Source organism: Spodoptera frugiperda, chromosome 31 (genome assembly GCF_023101765.2).
Source record: "Spodoptera frugiperda isolate SF20-4 chromosome 31, AGI-APGP_CSIRO_Sfru_2.0, whole genome shotgun sequence".
NCBI classification, from domain to species: domain Eukaryota; kingdom Metazoa; phylum Arthropoda; class Insecta; order Lepidoptera; family Noctuidae; genus Spodoptera; species Spodoptera frugiperda.
In genome coordinates this window covers 7,178,706-7,203,234 of record NC_064242.1, presented here as the reverse complement: position 1 = coordinate 7,203,234, position 24,529 = coordinate 7,178,706, and the positions used below count along the sequence as shown (strand labels likewise).

Below are 24,529 nucleotides of genomic sequence, written 5' to 3'. Positions count from 1 at the left end.
ACCAGTGCTTTGCGTTTTATATGCGATGCAAAATCTTTATGAGCAGAACAGATTAGGAATACCTCAGTTAACAAGAGAGCAGATGGCCCTTGAAATAACAGAACGACTGAGATGTGCCAAGTTGTGGCGCGACCGATTCCGGAAGATATTATGCAACCGCCGGCTATCGTGGCGAGCTAAGTTTCAGCTATACAAACTCTTCGTTAGACCTATTCTCACATACGGTTGCGAGGTTTGGAACTTAGACAATTGTAATTCTAGAAAACTACTGCAGTTTGAAATCAGACTTCTATGCAAAATATATAAATCGAATTTTTCTCGCAGTGATCCTAACAGAGTTAGGCTTAGTATCAGGACTGTGTATAATGTTTACCAAACAAGCGACGTTTTGGAACATGTGAAGAATGAAAGATTACGTTGGGACGCGTTGTTAAAGAACGAAGAAAGAGCATTGAGTAGACGATGCCGGAGGTCACGCCGGTCAGTGCGGTTTTGGAACGACAGCGAGCCTCAAGAACCGAGATGAACATTAAAATTTTGGAAATGAACTTTGCTAGCCATGGTACTCCAAGAAATTGACATAAGAATGTGAGTTCTCTAGGAGCTAAAACCATGAATGACTTCTCAGGATGAGCTATTTAGGTACCACAATTTAACTGATACCTACTAGATAAACTTCCTGCGGTAACAAATAAACTTTGATTTCCAGTTGAAGAATGGGGTAAATAATTTTCATCGTGTGTTGTGTGGATCCTCATAATGATTGATGATAAAGGGCTTTACTTTTTATATAATGACTGTTAAGTGAAAAACCAGAATAAAAAATCAATGAAATCTTTTTGTTTTTTTGGTGTCTCTAATCGAGTAGTCGGATATAGCCCATGGCTCTTTTAGAAGCAAAGGTATTATTCACCGTCTTTTTTCTCACAAACGTCTAAGTAACTAGGCTTATTTTATGATACCTACTGATATACACAATAATTATTATTAACTTGCAATTTAGGTACAGTAAAGTGAGCAACATTTAATCAGATACCTAGGTCCTAATCAGGTACCTATGTCGGATTTGTGAGACCCTTTAGCAGCATGTAAAAAGAGATGAGCCCAAATAGTCATATCTATAGGTACTTGTAACAACAATATGTATAAAATAAAAAGATGTGTGTATTTTATGGCATCTTTATTGCAAATATCCACATTTTTTATAGTAAATTCGTTTTACATTCGCTATTACACGTGACCTTCTATCGAGTTTTCTTGAAGAATCAGAATAAATGCTATTAGTCAGACGTCGAGAACAATAGGAACGATGTCGGCAGTAAATTCTCCTATCACTGGCTCTGGTGAAATAAAGCGTTGGATCAGCTACAGTTTCTGATACTGCGTGTAGCATTTGTCTAAGAATATTGAAAGGAGATCTTGTTGCTCGATTCCACTGTATTGCTTGCAAATTCAAATGTTCAGTTACATCCAAGTCCGTATAGCGTTTATACAGACACTTCTCTCTACTTGCAAAAAATATGCGTTTTAGGGCATGTACTTCTAAAGATTTTAATTCAAACTTACATCCCTCGAACCAATTGTAAATCAACAGTGGTCTCATGAATATCTTGTATGCAAGAATCTTCTTGGACAGCGACAAGTGAGGACATTTTAAAATTTGATTCGTTTTAGCAATCCAGAATCTTTTTAAGTTGCGATTGTTGGTTGACATGTTAGCGTTTTTAACTAAGGAATAATTTTTTATTGATCTATCATCATTTAAATTTACAAAATAAAATTAAAATAACCGCAAAATGGTGTCAAATTAACAAACTCAAATGATATAGTTTGCATTCTTTCATTTAGCGCAGTGCACTAAAAGTACATTCATGTTTTCTTCAAAAAGTATTTATTATAACCACGGCAGTTTTTATTCTTTTCTCTCGTTTTACCCGAGTTTTACTGAATAAAGAGTAGATATTTTAAATAACAAAAATTTAAAATAATAATATGCGTTTCATTAGTGTAGATTGAATGTAGGACTGCGGGAATGTCTGATTTTCCGACAAATACTCAAAATGGATAAATACCGAGTAAATACTGAGTATTTATCCAGTTTTACTCGAACATTCATCCAAAGAATCTCCTTTATCCATTTTGAGTATTTATCTGAAAATTTACTTAAATACCAAACCTAATATACCTATACCATATAAATGCTAAACCCCACATGTGGGAGATTATTTTAAATAAATATTGTATCTTTTTTATAATAATAAATAAATATATACGGACTGAAAAGATTAGTGTCCAAAAATTTAAAAAGTAATCTCTCATTTGACAGTGACAGTCACACAATTGTCAAACGTCAAATGTCGCGGAGTCGCGGACATGGAGACTTTTTTTGACAACACTATAAAGTAGAATAATAAACAATAACTTCAATCTGTAATACATTATTATACTTTCATTAAGTAAAAATAACCACATCAAAATGGATTTACATCCACTTAATTTGGTAACGACTAATTTATATTAGGTAAATAATGCTTTTGATTTAATTTCACTTGACTGAAATATTGTATAACTTTGTCACCAGGCTCATCAACAACACCGTCGTGCTGAGGCGCATCTCATCAACAATAGATACGATGAAGCAATGCAGTGCCATCACAATGCTGCGGAATTATTATTGGACGCTATGAAATCCACGACGTCATCAGTCGCGCTAGAATCCATCACACTACAACACAGTTACCACCTAAAACAAAAGGATCTCATCAAAAGCAAGAAAGAACAATACGAAAGAGTGAAAAAGGCCATGGATCACATCAAAGGTTTGAGCAAAGATCCAAACTATAATATCTTAAGTAATGATAGTTCAAAAGTCCAAGTTGCTATATATAGAACAATAAATGAAGCTGATTCTTTGTTATATCAATTAAAAAACCCAAATTCTGAACAAGGCCATCTGAAAGACGCAATTGCTAAAGTGGATGTAGTGGATGGAAAGAAGATAGAAAAAGGAAAGGAAACTGTTATAGAAGAATTACAGATATTGAATCAAAATTTACATTCCCTTGTAGAACAATTGGTGTTGCAAGCTGAAGTACTTAAGGATGAAAATATGACATTAAAAGAAAGAGTGAGTTACCTGGAAAAAGAGAGAGTCAAGTATTTGAATCTTCCAACTCAAAGTGATTTATTACAACGAAACTTTTCAAATATTAGTGGAAATGAAGGTTTGACAAATGAGTTTATCCAGAAGATGCCGATTGCAAAGGAACCACAACACAGACCAGTTGTTCAACCTCATTTTGATTTAAGTGCGCTGAAGGACTTATAGTTAAATAATGGACTTTTCAAGCTAAGATTTTAACTTACGTGACCATTTAGACACCTATAGATAATATCAATGGTTGAGAGGCTAATTGATCTAACTGACATTTTTTGCATATTCAATGGAGAAAAATTTGGTTCCAAAATAAATTAATATCACCAAAAAATTCTGCTTAGATCAATTAGCTTTTCAAGCATAAGATTATATGTATATCCAAATCTAACTCATGGTATTGTATTTTAACTAGTTATAAAGCAATTGATACAATGCTGGACGAATTGTATAAGCTGCTTTGTTCTCTATTCATAGATTGTGATTCCTCATCATTAAATTAAATATTTTTTCATTACTTTTGTTTTTATAACAGTATTTGTAGTAATAATGTTGAACCATGACATACATGACAAGATCATTAATGAATGGAGGTGAATTAAAGCAAAATAATTATTATGTTTTACAGCAAAACATTAAGATTTGTTTACTTTTTTATTAGTGTCATGTATATGATGTATATTTTTTGTCATGGTAGAAGAGCCTTTTCATGTTGTGGTATTTTTTTTATTTGATTTGTAAAAGCGGTTATTTTGAACCAGAGATGTGCTATACTACATTGGTGTGATGCATTTGGCTTCCACCAATCATATTCATTGGTACACATAGCTAAAGATTAGTGGAATCGGACTTAGCTACACTGTGTTTTTTATATGGAATGATGCATGCTATGGATTGCATCCCTACTATCGATACATCTCATACTTAAACCCTCCTCATACAGCTACTAAGTGTTGCAATCTTTATAGTACAGCTACATCGCATAGTATCAGTGGAAACGGTCACATAGTTTTACAGTTTAGCTATTAACCTTAGTAGCAAAGCTAAGTAGCACATCTCTGGTGCAAAAGTACAATAATTCAAGTTTAGGTTGTATTATGTACTTTGTTTGTGTGTAATTTGTATATTTAATTTTTTTATTACATCTGTAATAATCGTTATGTAAAATGTATGTGTATATTATTATGTAGTAAAAGGATGCTACAAATAAAAACCCGATTTTTTCTTTTGTAGATATGTATTGCATATTGGTCTTACACAAAAATAAAATTTTACTCTTGTTTTAATGTAAAAATAAACTTCCCAGTTGATATACCGGGAATAACTATTCTTACTTCTATAAGGAGTCTATACATTAACAAACAATAAAACTAATAACATGCCTATATTTTTGGTAACATGAATATTATACAGGGGGTGCTACCAGTACTAATCTATTATTCATACATAGATTTTAATTTAGGTACATTTTTCTAGTTCATTTTCCTTATGTTCCAAAACCACAAATTGTTACTTCTAGATTCTAAAAAGCTCATTTTATTGTTTCTTTTAATGAAACAGATCTCTCATGTTATAATATGTTTGTTACAATAATTACATTGGACTCATTGCCCTTAGATAACAGTTGTGGCTTTAGTCTGTTGTTAAATTCTCGCAACACATTAATTTCATTAGTATAATATCATCTAATTTAACAGTATTTCTTTACTAAAGTACAATGGTTTAATACCATTTCTATAACATTAAAGGCATTTAGTGATGGATTGCTTTCATTTTATATTGGAAAAGGTTAAGTAGATTAGACATGTACACATGAAACAACAAAATTATTGAGAAACATCGTTTTTCTTTATAGCACAAGCGTCAAGAGAGCAATAAAGATCAAATTAGTGACAAAATGAGGTTAAGTTTAGTAGTGTTCTAATACTTCTAGTGTTGAATTCATTAAAAATGATGAATTAAAGCATGTGCCAATAGTATTGTGAAGATAATCTTAAAATAATGATAAGATTATAATATCTTATTATAAATAGGTAGGTATACATTGGGGATTTAACAATATGTATATTTATTTCATTTGGCATTTCGTAATCTGTATATTTATGTAAGAGATATACATAGAAGAATCTTGGTATTTAACAATTTCTTCTTCTATCGCTCAACAGACTACTATGTATTTATCTGTTACGAATAGTGCTACTCGATCCTTAAACCTACAAAATAACCACCTATTTAGGCATAAATAATAAACAGAACTTCAATTACTTTATCTTAAAGCATTTCGAGAAACACGACATGAATAGGCACTAAAATGGCAAATCACATGTTAGAAGTGAACAGTAGTCATTAATTAACTCACAACCACAATATATACATACATAAACCAATAATTCCATTAATATTTTAGGCGTTTTTGAGTTTCATTAGATTAAATTAAAGTTACTTATTAATATGCATTAATTTAACTCAGCCCTATAAAACATTCATCACATGTAACATAAAAACACAAAATACGAAGAATTCATTCATTATCTGCAGAAAACGCAAGTTGTTCACTGTGTGTTAACAGAAAACTTGAGATTACTTCCTTTCTTATCTGACTTTCATCAAAGATGTGTCAAATGTCTCATTCACAAGCCTTAATTATCTAGCCTTCAGCGTTGGACTTATTAAGCTGTAATAATTAAAATAATAAATACTGTAGATTACAACTAAAAATACATCAATATTTGGGAGATTTGAGAAGAAAACTGGATAAGTTTTAGAGACTCAAGGGGTGTATGGAGGAGGAGGTGGAAGTACTGAGAGGTCATCGAAGGGGAAGTATTGTTGTGAGCCGAGAACTGGTGGCGCGTAGGCGGGGTGTATGGTGGGCACGTACTCTGCGCTCGGCGTGTACGGGGGCAGGGTAGGCACGGCAGGCGTAGGGCCCACGCTGTGAGCCTCATATCCATCCCAGTCTTCCATTAAGTTCCGTCTCTGAACATCCTCGTCGCTTGACAGTGGAGCTCCCCACAGATTTGCAGCAGATGCTAACAAGGCCAATGCACCTGTAATGTTTAAATTATAAAATTAGATTTCAATTTTACACATCACTGATTTTCCGGCTACACGCGGTATTTAGTTACATATGTATAAACTATTTATATTATAAATATTAAACAATAACTTCCTCAAGAATCTCACTCTATTCATTTTCAAGTAGTAAATTAATATAGAATACTCCACCAAAATAAAAATACGTTCAGCAATTTTTACTGTTTAAACTTCACAACTTAGTCAACATATGGCTTGGTTGTTGTATCATACACACTATTACAATAACTATTGTACAGCAAAAAAGGAATGAACAATGGATTTTTCATTTTACACCATGTAGCATTTGTGAAGTTATGATGTGTAGTGTGTAAAACTTTGTTTTCCTTGAGATCTCATAACTTATTTACAATGCAAGTCTGATCAATATAAATAAATACTTTTGTAAATTAATTATTTCTTTATATCTCATGTTGACCATACAAAAAAGTGTAGTAGTTAGCATAAACATGTTACAATATTTATTACCCTAAATTATGACTATTAGATACCTAAATATGCTGTTTCATTAGTTTAATTATACTTAAGTGACTAGTTGCGTCACAAAGTTAGTCAACATAGTTGAACTCAAAATGAGTATTACTGTCATATTATACAATTTAATTATAATAACAAAAACTTGAATGCTGTAATTAATGATAACATTAACATTTAAGTAAGATCCATTATCCAATTAGTTGGTATTATAACAGGAAATCAAAATTTTAATAGCTTGGTCAGCATTAGTGAATTTGACAAACAAATAGTAGTTAGTTAGTAGTATTCGCTAAATTTGTTCACAGCATGGTAGTTTTTCCATAAATGGAATAACTATACAATGCTTGATAAATGTTTCCTTAAATTGACATTATACCCAAGGGTTTTTCACATGGAAAAATACCCAAACAGGAACTCTCCATAATAATTTTGTAGTCATGATAACATGAAAACAAAACCTTCTACTTAATTAATAGAACAAACCTTATCTGCATAAACAAGATTAATTTACCTAATTTACTTTCCCATTAAACTATTTCTATTACAAAGTAATATATAGAACTCGTAAAAATAGGTTCACAACATTACTTATAATTGCTTATGCCATTAAAATTTAATGACACAAGCAATAGCTTATTCTTTTTTATTATAAACTATAAGTATGTCACTCACCTGCTCCTGTTATTGTATAAAATCCATATTCATAATCCACTTGGATGGTATTTGGGTCACTGTTGTTTGCATTACCCAGTACAACAGTAGTATAGTAACACACACCGACAATAGCTATGACCCAAAATACACACATTATGCTCGGAATAGCATTCCTTCTTAACATCTTTATAGCTCGGCTGTTAAGGCTTGTAAGGTTAATCAGGGTCCCAATACAGGAACAAAGTAGCACCATAAAGCATAATAGTATAAGGATCCTCATTAGAGTTATTGTCTCCGGCGTTGTGCAAGGAGGTAAACCTGTAAAAAGATTTTAAATTGTTTTAAAGACTATAAGGACATTTTCAAGTCAAAATATTTGTTTAACAATTAGAATATTTAGTGGATATGTTTGCAGTCTTGTCATTTGAATGTCATTGTCTTTGCTTTGCATTTTTTAAAGTATTTGTGTCACAAAATTTGTAATTTTTATAAATTAGAATTTATTGGAAAAAAAAATTACTTTAAATGCAGCATATTTATCATCATAGCTCATCACATTTTTTACTTGATTATCTACCTATATTATTGATGGTTACAGACAATGTTACAGGCATGACTGAACACAAGGTTTATTGGTTACTTCCTGGAGTACACCAAATATAATTTGACTGAATATGATTATTTTCATGTAATGGAGAAAGCAATAAAGTTAACTACCTCTTTGATACAAACATTTTGCACAACTTTCCTTCTGCTAAACTGCAGTTGTGTGTTATTTATTTTTACTAAAAAGTAGGAGTTTCTTTAAGAAGTTGAAACTTACCATTGTAGTCATGTACACTTTGTAGTGGTTCAAATTCACTCTGTCTTATTGTAAGCTGTTCCTCATCATCATCATCATTGTCAAAGGAAAAAAATTGTGCTAAGGACAAGCTCTGTGTACAGTGCAATCCTTTGATCCTGAACCAACTGGGCTGAACTAGGGCAGCGCATGTCAGGAGAAACGTAGAAACATTGAAAAGCGCCGCAATTTTATTCAGTTCCTTATCTTTAAAAGGAAACGGCATTTTTAACCCTGAAAAACACATAGTAACATGTTATACTACATATGGAACATACTACATAAGGAAAATTGTACAACAGACACTAACTACTTTGATATTTTTACAACAGTTAAGGAAATAACTGTGTAAAATCATTACTTCTTACATAGTTACAGCACCTGACTACCTGATAAACGATGATTGACACATCTCTGCTCGTAAGAATGAGACAGTTATGTTTATGCTATAAATAGTTTCACACCTCTGGGGAGGCGTATCTTCGAGGGAGGTCGACAAGCCACTATTAACTTAGGTAATGCTATTCTACGCCAAATATGTTGACTGTGTAATCGGTACCATGTCGTAATGCAAATACGTACGCAGCCTTTTAATAACATTAACTCAAGGAAAAGGTCATACGCACGATGTATCGTAGAAAAACATGATAAGCATAGTTATAGCAAACTCATTTATGAAATATCAGTCAATTGTAACTGAAGTAGTCGTTAACTTAATTGAATGGAAATAATACAGAATAAGTAAAATAATCAACAAGATTGAACGTCATACCTCGGATCCACGATAAACACCCCATTATGTTGCACTTATCATTTGTACAAGACACCAAAGTAAACAATAGGCACGTTTGTATATTGTTATTACTGATTATAATGTTTAGAAACCACGATTTACATGCGATAATACACAAAACCGTAGGCTTTTAGCCTCCGCAAAATATTTTGACAGCTGGTGCTAAAGATGTAGAATATATCAAACAAAATGATGTCACATGAGAATCAAAATAATCGGACTTCTCTTGTACTCTCACGCAAATCGTATTGCACACCAGCGCCACTTGTTGCTAAAACCGTTTGACAGCTAGCAACAACATTCCGTTCTATGCAGGCTGCTATAGTTTCATACTACATGGAACAACGAAATGAAAAAAAAAAGATTTTATCAAATATATTATTATTTACATAATAATTCAGAGAATGTATTGTAATTATAATAAATATTTTGAATTTTATGAAACGATACTCTCCTCTTGTTAATTATTATTCATACAATGATCGATAGATGGCGGTGATAGCTAGAAATGGGTACAGCCAAGCTAGACGAACCATGAACCATTTTTGGTAAATAAGACTTCTTTGCTCACACGTACAACATTAGATTTAAGAAGATTTCCACTGCATCTATTTGTCTATCGGATATACCTAATTATAAGTAAAACTGTAGCCATTTGTGTGTGTCTGTGGAATGTTTCACGGGTTCAATTCCCGGGCAATACAGCTCCAGACCCGGAAACAATATGCGGATTTGAACATGAATTTGTGTTATGAATATGAAATATGTTTGTAAATGCAGCCATGACACTGTGATAAAGGAGAAAATTGTAATGTGTGGAGCCACGTTTAAAAAAATACTAATAAAGGTAAGTACCTATCTACTTTTAAAAGCTCTAATTTTAATTATTTAGTGTGTTATTAATTACTAATTACTCATTTAAAAAAGGGTAATTTTGTTATTTAGTATATACCTGAATACTTAACGTGGAGAGAACCCGAACCTCCTATGTACGACGCGAAGTTGAAGTAGATGGGTAGTATTACATACCTATACTGCCTATATGTACTTGAAAACCTTGTCACGAGTGATTTGTCTCCTCGAGAATATGCGCGTTGTTCCTATTAGGAGGGTAAGTCAATTAATGACCCTATAAACTTGTAATTGAGATCCAATTATCCAGTGTTGTTGAGTAGGGAGGCCTTGGTACTTATGTGAGAATGACATACTATACCTACTAAATTTTGTAGTCAAGGAAGTAATTTCAGGATGCTAAATAAGAATAAGAATAAATTTATTAATGATCTGCACAATCATGGTCTTATACTATAATTATCACAATTTGTTTAATTTTGGTGTTGTCATCAAGTGTATCGTTAGCCCCCAAACTAGGATAATCCTGTATCTTGGGGACTTGAGTTGAGATATCTTGAGTACCTTACTAAGTAGGACTAAATGTTTTGTATAATTTAAGTAGAAAAAACAGCTTCCAAGAGTAAGACATTCATAGGTAGTAAGTTCTAAGATGGTTGTACAAAAATAGACGGAAAGCTCTCACACTGCCCCAGGCGTCCGCGACGGTGACATCGCTACACACAAAGAATGTGTATCTTTGTCGTTGGAACAAACGTTATACACGGTTAACTATGCATATAGTTTATTTACAAGTATCTCGGCTATGTGGGTCGGCTTTAAAATGTTTCCTGAGCCCCCAGTCTGCCACGAGCCGTTTGCTCGCAAAGAATATTTGTATTCCGGAAAATATTGCCAGTCTAACACAACAAAAAGTGATAAATTAAATTTGAAAATTGTATTACCCAATTAATTACGGACAAAAAGGAACAATTAACTTTTGTGTAATTCATGAAAAATGTGGGTCCACAATGTTCTGGTTAGCGAGTGACGTGAAAGGGAAATTAATTAGAGATAGGCAGTACTCTTGCTAAACAATATTTTCGTGAGCTATAACAGCGCTATGAATGACGATTTGATTAATGTGGACTATTATTACATCTACAATATAAGTGTAAATAGCAATAATGATTCCTTACACAATACTTCGTTCGAGGACACAATTTGTTATTCAATCAATTTCCTTTACAACTCAAGTGTCGGGATCGAAATAGCAGTACCAGAATGGGAAGCGTTAACTACTATTGTAATGCTGTTCATTGTCATCACTGGAACCATATTTGGGAATATTCTGGTCATACTTGGAGTTTTCACGTATAAACCTTTAAGGATAGTGCAAAACTTTTTCATTGTGTCTTTGGCCGCTGCTGACTTGGCAGTTGCAGTGTTGGTGATGCCTCTCAACGTGGCCTACATGACGTTGGGTCGCTGGTTGTGGGGTAAACAGCTATGCAAGATGTGGCTCACCTGTGATATTATGTCCTGCACTTCATCCATCCTGAACTTGTGCGCTATAGCACTCGACAGATATTGGGCGATAACAGACCCTATAAACTATGCTAATAAGAGAACTTTGAAAAGAGTCGTGTATCAAATCATTGGAGTATGGATTTTATCCATGATTATAAGTTCACCACCCCTTCTCGGTTGGAATGATTGGCCGGATGAGTTTACAGCGGATACTCCCTGTCAGCTTACTTCAGAACCTGGTTATGTTGTGTATTCCTCACTCGGCTCATTTTTCATACCACTCGTAATTATGACTATGGTATACATAAAAATCTACATAGCTGCGCGACAAAGATTAAGAAAACGAGTACTTGTTACACGTATCCAGAATAAAAATCCAGTGTTGGTAGTACAGAGTGGGGAAGAGAGTCAAGAAAATAGAGAAGATTCAGAGAATGAATCTGACAGTGGAGGAAGTATAAAACGGTGTCAGAGGAAAGCATTCATAGACATAAAGAAAAACTTCTTTGTGCCATTTCTGTTGCTGAATGATCCAGTGTCGCGGCAGACGATTGAAGCAAATATGAACCAGATACAAGCGGATGTATCACCGGGTAGCTGCGGGAGCTACAAGACTAAAGTCGTTGGTTCGCTAAAGAAAATGAGCCACAAAAATAAGAAGCAAGGCAAACCGTTGTTGGCGAGTGTTAATAAAAGCGGGGACGTAGTAAACCAGTTCATTGAGCAGAAGCAAAAGATCTCGCTGTCTAAGGAAAGGCGCGCTGCCAGAACTCTGGGCATCATAATGGGTGTGTTCGTTATCTGTTGGCTACCATTTTTCCTTATGTACCTCATACTACCCTTTTGCTCTTCCTGTTGTCCTAGCATGAGACTCATAAATGTTATCACATGGTTAGGGTACGCTAATTCTACAGTCAATCCATTAATCTATACCATTTTCAATATTGAATTTAGGAAAGCGTTTAAGAAATTACTGGGTTTTAAATAAGTAGATTGTTTTGTAGTTACGTGACTAACAATTTTAATGTCAGCTTTGATCTCAATATATTTTGTACTTGCTAAAATATTTAAGTACCGTATGTGGTTTTATATTAGCTACGTTTTGTAGAAAAAAATGTGGTTCAGAATTCAAAAACAACGCTGAAAAATAGCCATGACTAGGCCATATTAAAAATACACGTAATACCTGAAATACCACGTTAAAATGTTTTGTTACTAAAATACAAACAATACAACTCTGACACAGGCCATTGTTCTAATTTATATTTAAAATTAAATGGAGCTGAACAAAACAAGCTGTTGTGAGGTCGAGACTTGACAGAACATAAGCCTTGTTAACAATCCGGATGGTCCTTAACAACTGGCTTGAATTGAGTCAAGTGGTACGCTTCCTATGTAAATAACATAACATCATCACTCCTCTATTCTTCGAAGTCACACGTGTAAGGAATACTTACTTAGATATCAATTTTATCTGTTTGAAATGTAGCCTTTTTACTTACGTTTTAGTGTAGAGTTTACACTGTAGATATATTTTTAGATAGTGTATGTTTTACATATACTTAAGTCGCTTTAATTACGGTACATATAAAATTATTATTAGTTTAAATAACTAAGTATGTTTTACGTAATTTGAAATACATAAGTACCTATTTATATGACATAAACAAATAATTAATTGCAGGTCTTAAAAACCTACGCAAGTTAATTTTAGTAGTAGCACCTACGTGTGCCAAAATTGTAGCAGATACTTTGTCTATTTTCATTTTAAGACATTTCACTAAAAGGCTAATAATGCCTAATATTTTTTATGTATGAGTGTTCTATACTTAAATTGTTTAGACACCTCTCACTTAAGTGTATTAGTTACTTACTTAATATGTTTCTAATTGAAGTTATGAGATAGGTAAGATAATTATGTAAAATACAACTGTGATCTTGTGGAGTAATTAACGCTATCAATCATGTAACCTATTCTGGCGCATCACTTGCCAGAGACATTCGCTTGATGAATTGCCCTTGATTCAATACTCTGTGGTAATTATTTATGATTCCAGCCAGAGAATTGTTGTCTGTGGAACTTTTTTATTCTGTACGTAAGTAAGGAGTCTAGTGTATCTAAATAAATCATAGCTCTGTATTAGGTTATGAATGATATTAATTTTGTTTAATTTATTACGATTACGAACATAGATATATTATTCTGCTCACTTGGCTACAGCATATTGAAATAGTGATTGTTTTAATAAATACCTAACTTATTTACACTGTAAAGTTCATTTTATTTATCTTATGTTTCTATTTACTTTTGTATACGTGGTAAAACGTTGTGTGTAGACTTTGCAGTAAGTCGTATATATTTAAGAAAATACCACGTTGGGCGACATTTAATTTTGTACGACAAGAATATAATCAGTACTTACTTAATTTAATACGCAAGAAAACGAGTCTTGTTTCTAAGAAAATTACTTTGATTGTAAAAACCACACAGTTGCTTCTCTCGAGATAAGATGCTTGTGGTTTCTGTCTACCCTTATGTCTCATGAGAAAAAGGGAACTATGTATGTATTACCTATGTATATGTATAAGTACGTTTATGTATAATATGTAATGCAGGGAATTTCTGAGAATATTACTTTGAGTAATTATACCGTAACGCAACAGGAAATGTTTAATGTTTATCATTATTGTAAATACATCATTAACATCTGTATTAATTAAAATTAAATAGTTTTATTCACTGTTATTATAATTTATATACTAACCACGATTACATACAAACTGTAAGTAAAGTAAATAATATTGATGTTAAAATAAAGTAAATATTTGTTTATTGAATTTTTATTCTGCCATTCCGCTCCAATAGTTAAAAATTTTATTTTAGGATTCATAAAAGTGGGTTTACATGTGACTGGAAAACTAAATCGCGTGGAAACGCAAATCTTACTTTGTAGTCCTTTACAGTATATGATTGGAGATTGACTGTACAATGGGTACTGTTTAGCTCTGAAATAAACCATTTTTTTGATCTTAAAGTGGAAAAACGTATCGAATAAGTACGTGACTGCTGACAGACAGACTTTTACTGACTAAAAACCACCACATTGGTGTCACGTTTCACTACCTGGTGTCATCAATCAACAACATACGTCTTGACCAAAATGATTGAACAGACTATTACAGTTCAGTCAGAACAGGTAATGCCTATAATGGATACGAGTCTTCATAGGTATTACTATAAATAACAGTGCTACCTCACAGTTGTTTGTGTGCACCTAGGGGCAGATGTTTCTGGTGTCGAATGCATACTAATGTCCCGTCGGGATTGCATTGGGATTGGGCGGTAACCAGACCCTATATCTTATGCACTAGCTTATGTAGTTGGCACAGAGTTCTGCCTGTTTAGTGTTACTGAATTAAAATAGGTTTTTGTTCTCTTTGTGGGTCTCTTCTATATTCGAATTTATCTATTGTTGTCAATGCGAAATTAGAACACTTTTTGCTTTGTCAATATTACGAGCACTATGTAGATCAACTAAAATAATTTTAATTTGTTTTCTTTTGGTTGTCTTAAATAACGAACTAAAGGTATTTATAAAGTATTTAAACTACTAAAATATTAAATTACTCAAATACCTACTTGAAAACAAAATACCTATTTATCAGACACTTCATAGAATTCAAAGAATGTTTGTTGGAAATCGTTTATAGTTACAATAAACGCTTATTTTACGTAAAAGGGCATTTAATCTTAAACCGTATTATAAAATGGGTTATACCTAAATATCTATTAACACAATCTCCCTTAATCCTTTCATTACTGTTATTATTTCTCGGTTAACAGACTAGACGGCTAATTACTTAATTGTTTTGAAGACTTCGTTTCATGAAAACTGTTTAAATCCTACTTATGTTAATCCTCAACTAACATAAGTCTCTGGTGAGCTGCGAGCGTTTAAGGTACTAAACACCTAATTAAAATAAAGCTCGTACTTTTAAGTCTCAAATTAGTACTTAACTTATTTTTTAACGTTCTTATAAAAGGACGTACATTTTTTTTGAGGGGGGAAAATCATCCAATGACTTCTCTCGCCTTAGGTGAGGCGAGAGGGAGTGTCAGACTTTTACTGACTAAAAACCACCCCGTTCCTACTCCTGCTTTTCGAACCGGAACTCCGGTAAACCTGCTATGTAGTCCGCAGCTCCGGATCAGGCATCAGCCCTACTGGGTCCAAAAGGACGTAAGGTAAGCTAACCAAATAAGGCCTACCTTATTTTTATTACCGCCTAGCTCGTAGGTTCAAAATGACAATGGGCTGATAATTTCAAAATCTTATATTTATTTATTAAACTTTGTAATAATGGAATCAAAATGGCTTTAGAAACAAAAATTACAATTTTATAAACACAAATAACTAAAGTGTCACTTTGGCCTTATTGGGAACCCTATGTCTTAATAAGGCCTCAATAAAAACTAGTAAGTATTCAACTTCTTAATTATAACAAAACTTTGTCAATGCTTATAATAAATGTAATGAGATCTTATTAATTAATTTTGGTCATTATACATCAGGCTAAACGAGTTTCTCATCATGTAATACCCAAGTAACATATTTGAAGTCATCGGTACCCCAGCATCAGTCAAACGAATGAGAATAACTTCTTGTTCTGTAGCCAATTTAGCGACCGACCTAGCTTTCGTGTAGTGGAAACCACTCTTTAGATGATGCGTACTTCTTTGGAAGTTATATCTGGCTGCAGCAGCCTACCGGGTAAAACAGGGTGCATAAAATTCGAAGGGTGAATAGATACTATGAAGAATTTCCCGATATCCATTCACCCCTTTTCTGTATCTATTCACCCCGTTTACCCCATTCTACCATTTTAACAGCGTTTTCCATCTTTTGCAAAATCCATTGGCTTTCTTTTTGACAGAAGCTGGTGATCCGTTTTCTATGAAATTACTGAAAAACAACTATGCCGTAATAAGGCCTACACGTTTTTTTTGTAGGCTTTATTAGGACATGGCACATAGGTAAACAAAACAACTATTATATGAAATACACCGATATTATAGCTATTTCACTAATGTGAGGAGATGGCTAAATGTATAATTGTCATACAGACAAAACACGGCACGTCGTATACTGATAAATATAAAAATACTAACAGTTTACGCTACTCGAATTTTATAAAAACTAAAGTGCGCTCCACGTCGTGATTGTTTTCGTCTGTAGGTTCCAACATAATCGTGGCACGGGTTGCTTGCTGTGCTCAAATTATTTAAGTAATGTGCATGCACACTTCTACAAACTTTGGCGACCATTTGACATCGAGAAGAGGGAAATTTTCAAAATAGGCTTATTGCGGCATAGGCCTTATTTGGTTAGGTTACTATACATAGGTTTAATTCGTTGTCAACAGCATGAAGTTTAACGACTCTAGTTTCTTGCTAATTCTTCTGCATTCAAAGCTACATTTTGGAACGAGCACCTAGCTTCACTGACAGATAGACTGGCAGACTATTGTATATTTCTTTCTTTGCTAACGTTTCAAAAGTACCTTAGTAAATGGTTTAATTGGAATAAATGATTTGACTTTGACTTTGACCTTAACATGTGAGAGTTCAATGTTGGACTGACCTTCTCTACACGTTTGTTCCATAATGTCATTACTAGCGACTGGCCATAACGTACCTAACTGGCGAAAAGTGGTTGTCACATCTAATAAGAACACCGTCCCACCTCTTGGGAACATAAAAGGTGCTTCATGTGAGTAAATTCGCTAGTGGAGCACATCATTTCCACTTAGAGGAACTCTTTCTATCATAAAAAGTAACTTATTCTGATTTATTAGGTATTCTCAAGGCTCTAAGTTAGTTTCCGAGCCCTTCCTTCTACGTGGTATATTAATGTCAGCATGAGATTTGAAGTTGACGGCTCCCGTGACGGAACTTAACCTTGTTTAGGGCATTGACCTATACCACTACCATAAATAAACTATCGTGGTAATTATGTTGGTGGTTTGATTAAGTTTTTATTAGTCTGTAAGTGGGTTCGCAAGGATGCATTTTATTCCTTGGAAAAATACCTGAACTACTTTCTAATTTGAAATCTATAATGGATTTATCTTCTAGATTTATACCTAAGTTTGCCTCGTTGCAAGTACGACAGCCAGGCAAGGATACGAAACCCGCGTCGGGTAAAGTACTGCTGAGCTTTTCATTAATTTCTCAGTTGTAGTACGGAGTCTGGAGTTGTGCCCAGTATACGGCAATACGCTCACCCCCTATTACACGGGACGTATAACACAAGTGGTGAAAAGTGGGTGTACCTACATACATTGAACAGTGACACTAATGCCGTAATGTGCACCTCTGCTGCCTCTACCCGAAGGGGTAGCCTTCGGGGATAAAAAGGCATGACATAGCTACCTAAGTTAGAAATTATCAAAGCACTAAGCTAGAGTGGTGATTGGAGAAGATTTTACTCAATTACTCAGCAGTGGGCACTTGGTGATGATGATGATGCATGATGATAATTGATAAGTACGCTGTCGATGACACATTACATAAATTTGTTCTCTATTCGCCCTTTCGTCCTACAAAAGACATTCTGTAGAAATTTTCATATTACATAATGTTTCTACAATAATTTGAAGTATTAATTTAGAACAGATCTAACAAGTTTGTTCTAGAAATTATTTCATTTTACATCTCTGTTTGAATTTCGAACTATTTTAGGTACGAAAACTGGTGCGAAGACATTTCAGTATTAGTACAGAACTCTTGTTCGTTATAATAATATTTAGTTTTAAAATACTTACCTATCTATGCTAAATTTAAGATCCTTTAACTATGCGGACTAGCCCGTATTCTGTCGACTGTGCCTTGGCACGTCGACAGGATGTCAAGTGAAAAATAAGATAAAGTATAAAAATATGTAATGAATGGTCATTAGTTCATAATATATATCCATCCCTCTAAATAAGTGCAACAGATTTTTAAAACCATCAAATATTTTAGCTACTTTAGAAGTGCATATTATATTTTTGTATATTACTACTACTTATTTGTCCAATCAGGGAATCTAAACCCGAGACGTATTCCTAATCCGAATTAGACTAGTATAGTAAACAAAAATATCAGAATATACTATTTAAAAAGTAACTATATAATTTATTTAAGCTCTATCAACTCCATTTTGTCTTACGGTCATGTTTTATTTACCTACTCATGAACCACATGCCGCATGAACGGAAAATATATACCGCAGCAGCTGCAATTCATTTCACAGTATGTGGTTCTAATAACGGTTGCCTAAGAGAAATTGCTCTCATAGCATCGGAGATTCTTCGACACAGTTGCTAGAAAATACGTTTATTTTTGGTGTTGAAATCCTCTATCGTTATCAGTCAAAAGGGTATTGGCAATGCTCTGCTTTGATTGGCGGGATATAAATGTTTATAAGTTGCGATTTTTATTTTTGAAATTGTCATTTATACTTACAGTATATAAGTATGTATATAAAAAATGGGTGAATTTATGAATCTCTTCTTACACTCATTTGGGAATAGTAGGGATTATCTGATCAATTACACGTGTATTACAAATTTAGTATTGTATTTAGGAAAACAGTGATTGGTAATGATAATGCCTTCCAGGTAATGTATCAATTAGGTTTCTAGAAATGTCAAAAATAAACAAGACGTATCGTTTTATTAAATAAAAGGAACATGTAGACAATAGTCATTAGGCCTTCTAAGTAATCCGATTTCATATATCAGATACACGAATTTTGTAGCCATTTCTGTTTCGTTACTGTCTAATGGAGTCTACAATAATGCTTGTTACCTCTTACAACAGCTTCCAGGCAAACCATTAAATGTTATAATAATATTGTTTTTCGATTTTCATAGATAGACATTGTTCTAACAATGAAAATACGTATTACTTTTTGACTTAAACGAATATAATGGGAGAAGCTGAGATCACAGTTTTCGTATAGAGATCTGAAAAAATACCGTATTTATTCTATCTACTCTTAACATTATATTTTATTTGGGAAAAAAACTATGTAAAAAATTATATACAGTAAAGTATACAAAATCAAATCAATGTAAAGGCCGGCCTCGTACGCAACGGATTTTAGTTTGCCTTGTATAATATAGAAAGTATAGAAACCCATAGTACTGCGTCCAATCATCCGCGCCGTACGGACCGCATCATCGGCAATGCCTACATGCGATGCGTACGATGCGGGCCTGTGGACGCTTACCTTTATATTAATAGATCACTGCTGCACTGTTGCAAATACTTTTAATTAAAACTTTATATTTAACTTTTTGGAAGTAAATGCTACTCTCTATTCTGTGCTAATTAAATTTTCAATTAGATACGAAGCCACTAAAGAGCAAAATTTCAGTTTCATGTATGTTTGTTGGAAAGCAGGCAGCGTAATTTCTGGGTGAGCTGTGATTAATGCTTGCAGTTCCGGCGCACAACGACTGAGGTCACGGGCTACTGGCTCTATGCAAATCCTGTTTGTGGACATTGTTCGCGCCACAACCATTTGATACTTACCATCATATTAAATGCTTGCAAATTTTCCACTAAAAGCTACAAATTAAAATGGGATTAAGTTAATTTATTCACCGCACCCCACGAGGCCGCGGCCTCTAATTTCATTGAATGTTCATAAAATATTCCGACATTATCTGCTGAATGTATCAAAAATTTGTGATTAATTTTGAAACTGTCCGATAGGGATGCGAGGGACGGTCCGCATTCTTTCTTTGCAAAGTTTTATTATCATCCGCGAACCGAATCAATCAACTCTTGAATGATAGCTATTCGACTTTCGACTCATCTTCTAGCTACAGTTATTTGGAGACTAGCGGAATTATATTTTCCTCGACAAAGAGTAATAAAAATTCACCGCGTTTCACTACGAAAGAGCAGCTGGAAAGATATTCAATAAATATTAAACTGAGTTTACCAATAATATTTTTTTAGTTGAGAGTTTCTTGCTCGTTCAATTAATACTGGTGGGGTGTGTTCTTGTTTAGTAGTTTCGTTTGCCCCGTCTAAACTAATGAACAGTTTTTTTTTAATTTATTAAAAGACTTTACCTCTCAGTAAACTTCCTCCAGTGTCATAATCTTATAAAAAAAATGCTGTTCGCTATTCTCGCTATAACTCGAGAACGACTGGACCGATTTGGCTAATTTTGGTCTTGAATTATTTGCAGAAGTTCAGGGAAGGTTTCAAAGGAGAAAAACATGTATGAGAAGGTACAAAGTTTGCCGGGTCAGCTATTAACTTATAAAAAATAAAACTAAATACAATAAGACACTAATGGGAAAAACGTATGGTCTACACATCAATTTGTATAAAATTTTATATCACGAATTGGGAAAGCAAGAAAACTGTCCACATTTCTACTATTATAGAGTCGAATGAACAGCTTTATTTACACAGTTGTTTAAAATTCGTCTAAAATTTATACTTGCGCATGTAAAATAGAGACATAAAACGGAACGAGGAAAGTTGAAAATGTTAAAACTAAAAGCAAAAAATGATAGTGTGTGACACAAAGTCCCTGGAAATTAGTATGTCAGTGTTGCAAGTTGATAAATTAATTGTAATGTTTTTTGCTTGCATATTATGCGGCGTGACCTATTTATGTAACATATTATTTAAGTTTACAAACCATTGTGTGCCCAGCTTTACGAATAAAAATCCGTATTTTTTGTTTATTTTCGAGAAAAAAATTTAGTCTTTATAGAAAAATAGAAACGATTTTATATTTTCATGCACCTTTAAAGCTGTATGTATAGAGACCACATTTCGACGTTATTATACGCTTCAAGAATTTTCAAGAGTCGAAGAGAAATGCAGACCATTTACTTAGGTATCCTAAATTGCAATTTTTGAAGGAAAATCTAGCATAAAAAGTGAAACAGTTGGTAAAATAGAATTTTAAGCAATTCACGTTTTAATCAAATGAATAAGTACTTAACTACCGATATCTACTTAATCTTTTATCGACCATTGCACTAGTAGCTGCCACACAATTTTAATGAGAAAATATAATTTTATTTATTTTAATGAGGAAAATCTGTCAAACTAAACCATCAATTTTGCAAGCTTGCTTTTAAACCTCATACAATATTCGTGGTAGCAACATAGGTTTTGTCCGAGGTTATCGACCCCTTTATGATTACTCAATCATGCGTTGTAACATACAATGCAATGCTTCCAAGCGCAAGCAAGCAGTGAGTTGAAATGATGCATCATACACCAAAGTACCTACTTATTTTGTAGTATCTATTTGCTTGAGTCTCGAGATCTTCATCGCGTTCAGAGATCGTCGTTGTCGTCGAACGTCTACGGATCCCGGCTTAACTTGAAACTAGTCATCCCTATAACAGAAAATGTTACCATATTTTATTTTATTATCACTCAATATCAATTTTCCTGAATTTTCCTGGTTGTAAATAAAGACTGATAGAATAGAAGTACATAGGTACTCCTATTCCATTCCATGGAAAGCAGTTCAATCAAAATAATAGGTACCTTGTAATAATATGTCTTATGATACTGATAACATAAAATCTAAAACAAATAAGTACCTTTTTTAAAAAAAATCAATGAAAATACGTTATTATTTTTCGAATTTATGTGAAGATTAGCTTCTGTCAGCGGCTTTACCCACATTCCCGTTAGGATTTTAAGAACAGGACTTCAGGATTTCTATAGGATTAAAATACGTGCCCCTAGGATAATTACAGGACCACATTTTGCTACTTGGGTAATCTACCCTTGTTTCAAAATTCATCCCGATCCCTTCAGCCGTTAGCTTCACAAACAAACATACAAACTTTTGCATTTATAATATAAGTAGGATAGAATTTATGTGTCAACGTAAATCTAATAAATTTTCATAAATGAATGAGTTTGTTTAAAATTGAATTCCTTTTCATCAACTTTAACTTTTAGAAGGGATTAAGTACTTAGATATTATCCATTCTATCCTTTATACGATATTTAACATTACACGTTTCCTGGTCCCTCACTTTACCTTACAGTGCCCTTTTCATACTTTGCCATTCAATATTAGGTATGTTTTTATGAAGCAACACAGTATCATCGTACCTACCTTTAATTTCTTAAAGAGGTATCGAGAAGGTTGACTTACCGTTTTCCCATACGGGACAACAACCCATAAGTCAACTATTGGTCCTGATATATTTTTATGGTATAAGCCGATAAACGAGCTGACGCATCATCTGATGGTAAGCAATCGCCGCCGCCCATAGATATCCGAAACACAGGAGGCGTTACGAATGCGTTGCCAGGCTTTTGCCCCCAAAAGCCTGCCAACGCAGTAGTAATTTAAAGGTAGTTGGAGGATTGGGAAGATTAGGAAGGGGGGTTATTGGGATATAGTGGTATCTATTGCCTAATCTAATTAATTTTCATTATTAAAAAGATTAATCTAAAAAGGAACTATTTACTAAAATAAAATAATTCTCAATGTAAAATTATCTTCAATCTTCAGCAATGAGAAAATAATATAGCTGCTAAACATTGATCGCAATTTAGCGAAAAAACATTGTTTTAAGTTTCAGCGCTCGAATTCATTCCTTTCGAGTGGTTTAAGTTTCAAAGGTAGCATTATTTCTAACAAATATTCATCCATTTTAATACGAACAGTATATTTTTATTGTAAACAAAGGTTTATGTAAAATATCTTTGTTTATTTTATACTGGTTGAACCGAACCGGTGAACTTTACCATTTATTTAATAAGAATCTATGTATACCTTGTACTACGTGTTAAGTACTATAGAATGTGTACACGATTGTTTAGGTAAATTACTGTTTTCTTTACATACATATGTATTGACCGTTGTAAAGTTGGTTTGTGTTTTTGTTTGTAGTAGTTCAGCCATTTTCTTATTATTATTTTTTAAAAGGAAGGGGAAATCATTAATGACTTCTCCCGCCTAGGGCGACGCGACTACTGACTAAAAATCACCCCGTTCCTACTCCTGCTTTTTGAGCCGGAGCCCTGGTAAACCTACTAAATAGTCCGCAGCTCCGGGGCCATTTTCTAACTTGAGGCGGAGATATCCAATAAATCAGAGATTAACAAAGATGTAGCCACTTTTGATAAATCACTTAAGAAACACGCCTAGTTGTTCTTTGTAGTTAGATAATTATCCTAAGTAAGTAGGTACCTACTGTTTATTTTGCCGCGCGGTGACAGCAGAGTGGATTTTCACTATTTACATCCTCCCGCGGGCATTGTAAGAACGGACTAACGGGCAAATTGTTATTAATTAATTTAAACCAAAATTAGGATCGATTTTGGACATTAACTGTTTATGAAGTTTCTATCAAAAAGCGAGATCGATCTAAAGATTTTAGATTAAGATCGGTTATTCATTGAGGCACAATTTTCTTGTTTATGTTTCATGGGTCGACGTTAGGGCACTATCTCGCCTAGTGGTAAGCGATGATGCGGCCTACGATGGATCAAGTCTGCTCATTAGACAGAAATATTACGCATTTGACAGAACTGGATGGCATCTATGTAAGGGAGACTCAAAGGACACAAGTACAGCGATGAATTTTATTGTCACGAGCTGTCAATGATGACCTAATTACATTATCTACTTAAAACGAAAGATGTAAGATAAGCTGATGAATGGTTTCCTTAAATGGCTCCCAGATTGTGGAAATAATTTGAACAGTAAAGATAATATCATAATTATTTCAGAGCGACAAGGAAGTTAGCTTTGCTCTTCAATTGCATTTAATTTCGGTCGAAATTAATTTAAATAAGAGCTTTATTATTTTGTAGCTTAGTATTTTTTTTTAAATATGGCTCCACTAAGATTTTTTCCTGCGTCGTGAGTGCGTTTATAGACGTAATCTACTAATCTGTATATGGCACTTGTTTTTTAGAGTATGTAATAAATGATTTTCTTTCATTATTTCTTTCTTTCGTATAATTTTACGTACAAATAACACAGACCCACAGATAAGAAGATTTGTTTACTGATGATATCTACTTTCTCTAAAATGATATGTATACCGTACTATTGTAGATTATATCAGGTCTACCAGAACAAAGCTTATGCATAGT

At 33.6% G+C, this 24,529-nt stretch overlaps 3 protein-coding genes across 4 annotated transcripts; 2 read left to right on the top strand and 1 right to left on the bottom strand.

The window, feature by feature from the left end:
* The first annotated feature begins 2,334 nt into the window (after positions 1-2,334).
* On the top strand, positions 2,335-4,388 carry LOC118276135 (nuclear receptor-binding factor 2). 2 transcript variants are annotated; one of them, XM_050707209.1, is made up of 3 exons: positions 2,335-2,500; positions 2,582-2,819; positions 3,069-4,388. In XM_050707209.1, exons 1-3 carry the CDS (start codon positions 2,477-2,479, stop codon positions 3,326-3,328), a joined length of 522 nt encoding a protein of 173 aa, XP_050563166.1. In that variant the 5' UTR covers positions 2,335-2,476; the 3' UTR covers positions 3,329-4,388. The 2 variants fall into 2 exon arrangements, with proteins under 2 accessions (XP_050563166.1, XP_035450217.2); XM_035594324.2 differs by having other exon boundaries at positions 2,582-4,388.
* A 1,290-nt stretch (positions 4,389-5,678) lies between these two features.
* Positions 5,679-9,247, bottom strand: LOC118276136 (transmembrane protein 127). Its single transcript, XM_035594325.2, has 4 exons — positions 8,995-9,247; positions 8,205-8,456; positions 7,400-7,699; positions 5,679-6,204 (listed from the first exon to the last, which is right to left on the bottom strand). Exons 1-4 carry the CDS (start codon positions 9,017-9,019, stop codon positions 5,924-5,926), a joined length of 858 nt encoding a protein of 285 aa, XP_035450218.1. The 5' UTR covers positions 9,020-9,247; the 3' UTR covers positions 5,679-5,923.
* A 1,245-nt stretch (positions 9,248-10,492) lies between these two features.
* On the top strand, positions 10,493-12,917 carry LOC118276319 (tyramine/octopamine receptor). Its single transcript, XM_035594581.2, has one exon. The coding sequence runs from the start codon at positions 10,970-10,972 to the stop codon at positions 12,362-12,364; it is 1,395 nt and encodes a 464-aa protein (XP_035450474.2). The 5' UTR covers positions 10,493-10,969; the 3' UTR covers positions 12,365-12,917.
* The last annotated feature ends 11,612 nt before the right edge of the window (positions 12,918-24,529 follow it).

What these genes read in the sequence shown, in the direction of transcription:
- LOC118276135 (XM_035594324.2), top strand. Translation starts at nt 2,477, where the DNA reads ATGGATTTACATCCACTTAATTTG. An exon ending in ATTTACATCCACTTAATTTG is followed by an intron (nt 2,501 to 2,581) that starts GTAACGACTAAT and finishes CTTTGTCACCAG; the next exon opens with GCTCATCAACAACACCGTCG.
- LOC118276136 (XM_035594325.2), bottom strand. Translation starts at nt 9,019, where the DNA reads ATGGGGTGTTTATCGTGGATCCGAG. An exon ending in GTGTTTATCGTGGATCCGAG is followed by an intron (nt 8,457 to 8,994) that starts GTATGACGTTCA and finishes TGTGTTTTTCAG; the next exon opens with GGTTAAAAATGCCGTTTCCT. An exon ending in AAGTGTACATGACTACAATG is followed by an intron (nt 7,700 to 8,204) that starts GTAAGTTTCAAC and finishes ATCTTTTTACAG; the next exon opens with GTTTACCTCCTTGCACAACG.
- LOC118276319 (XM_035594581.2), top strand. Translation starts at nt 10,970, where the DNA reads ATGAATGACGATTTGATTAATGTGGACTATTATTACATCTACAATATA.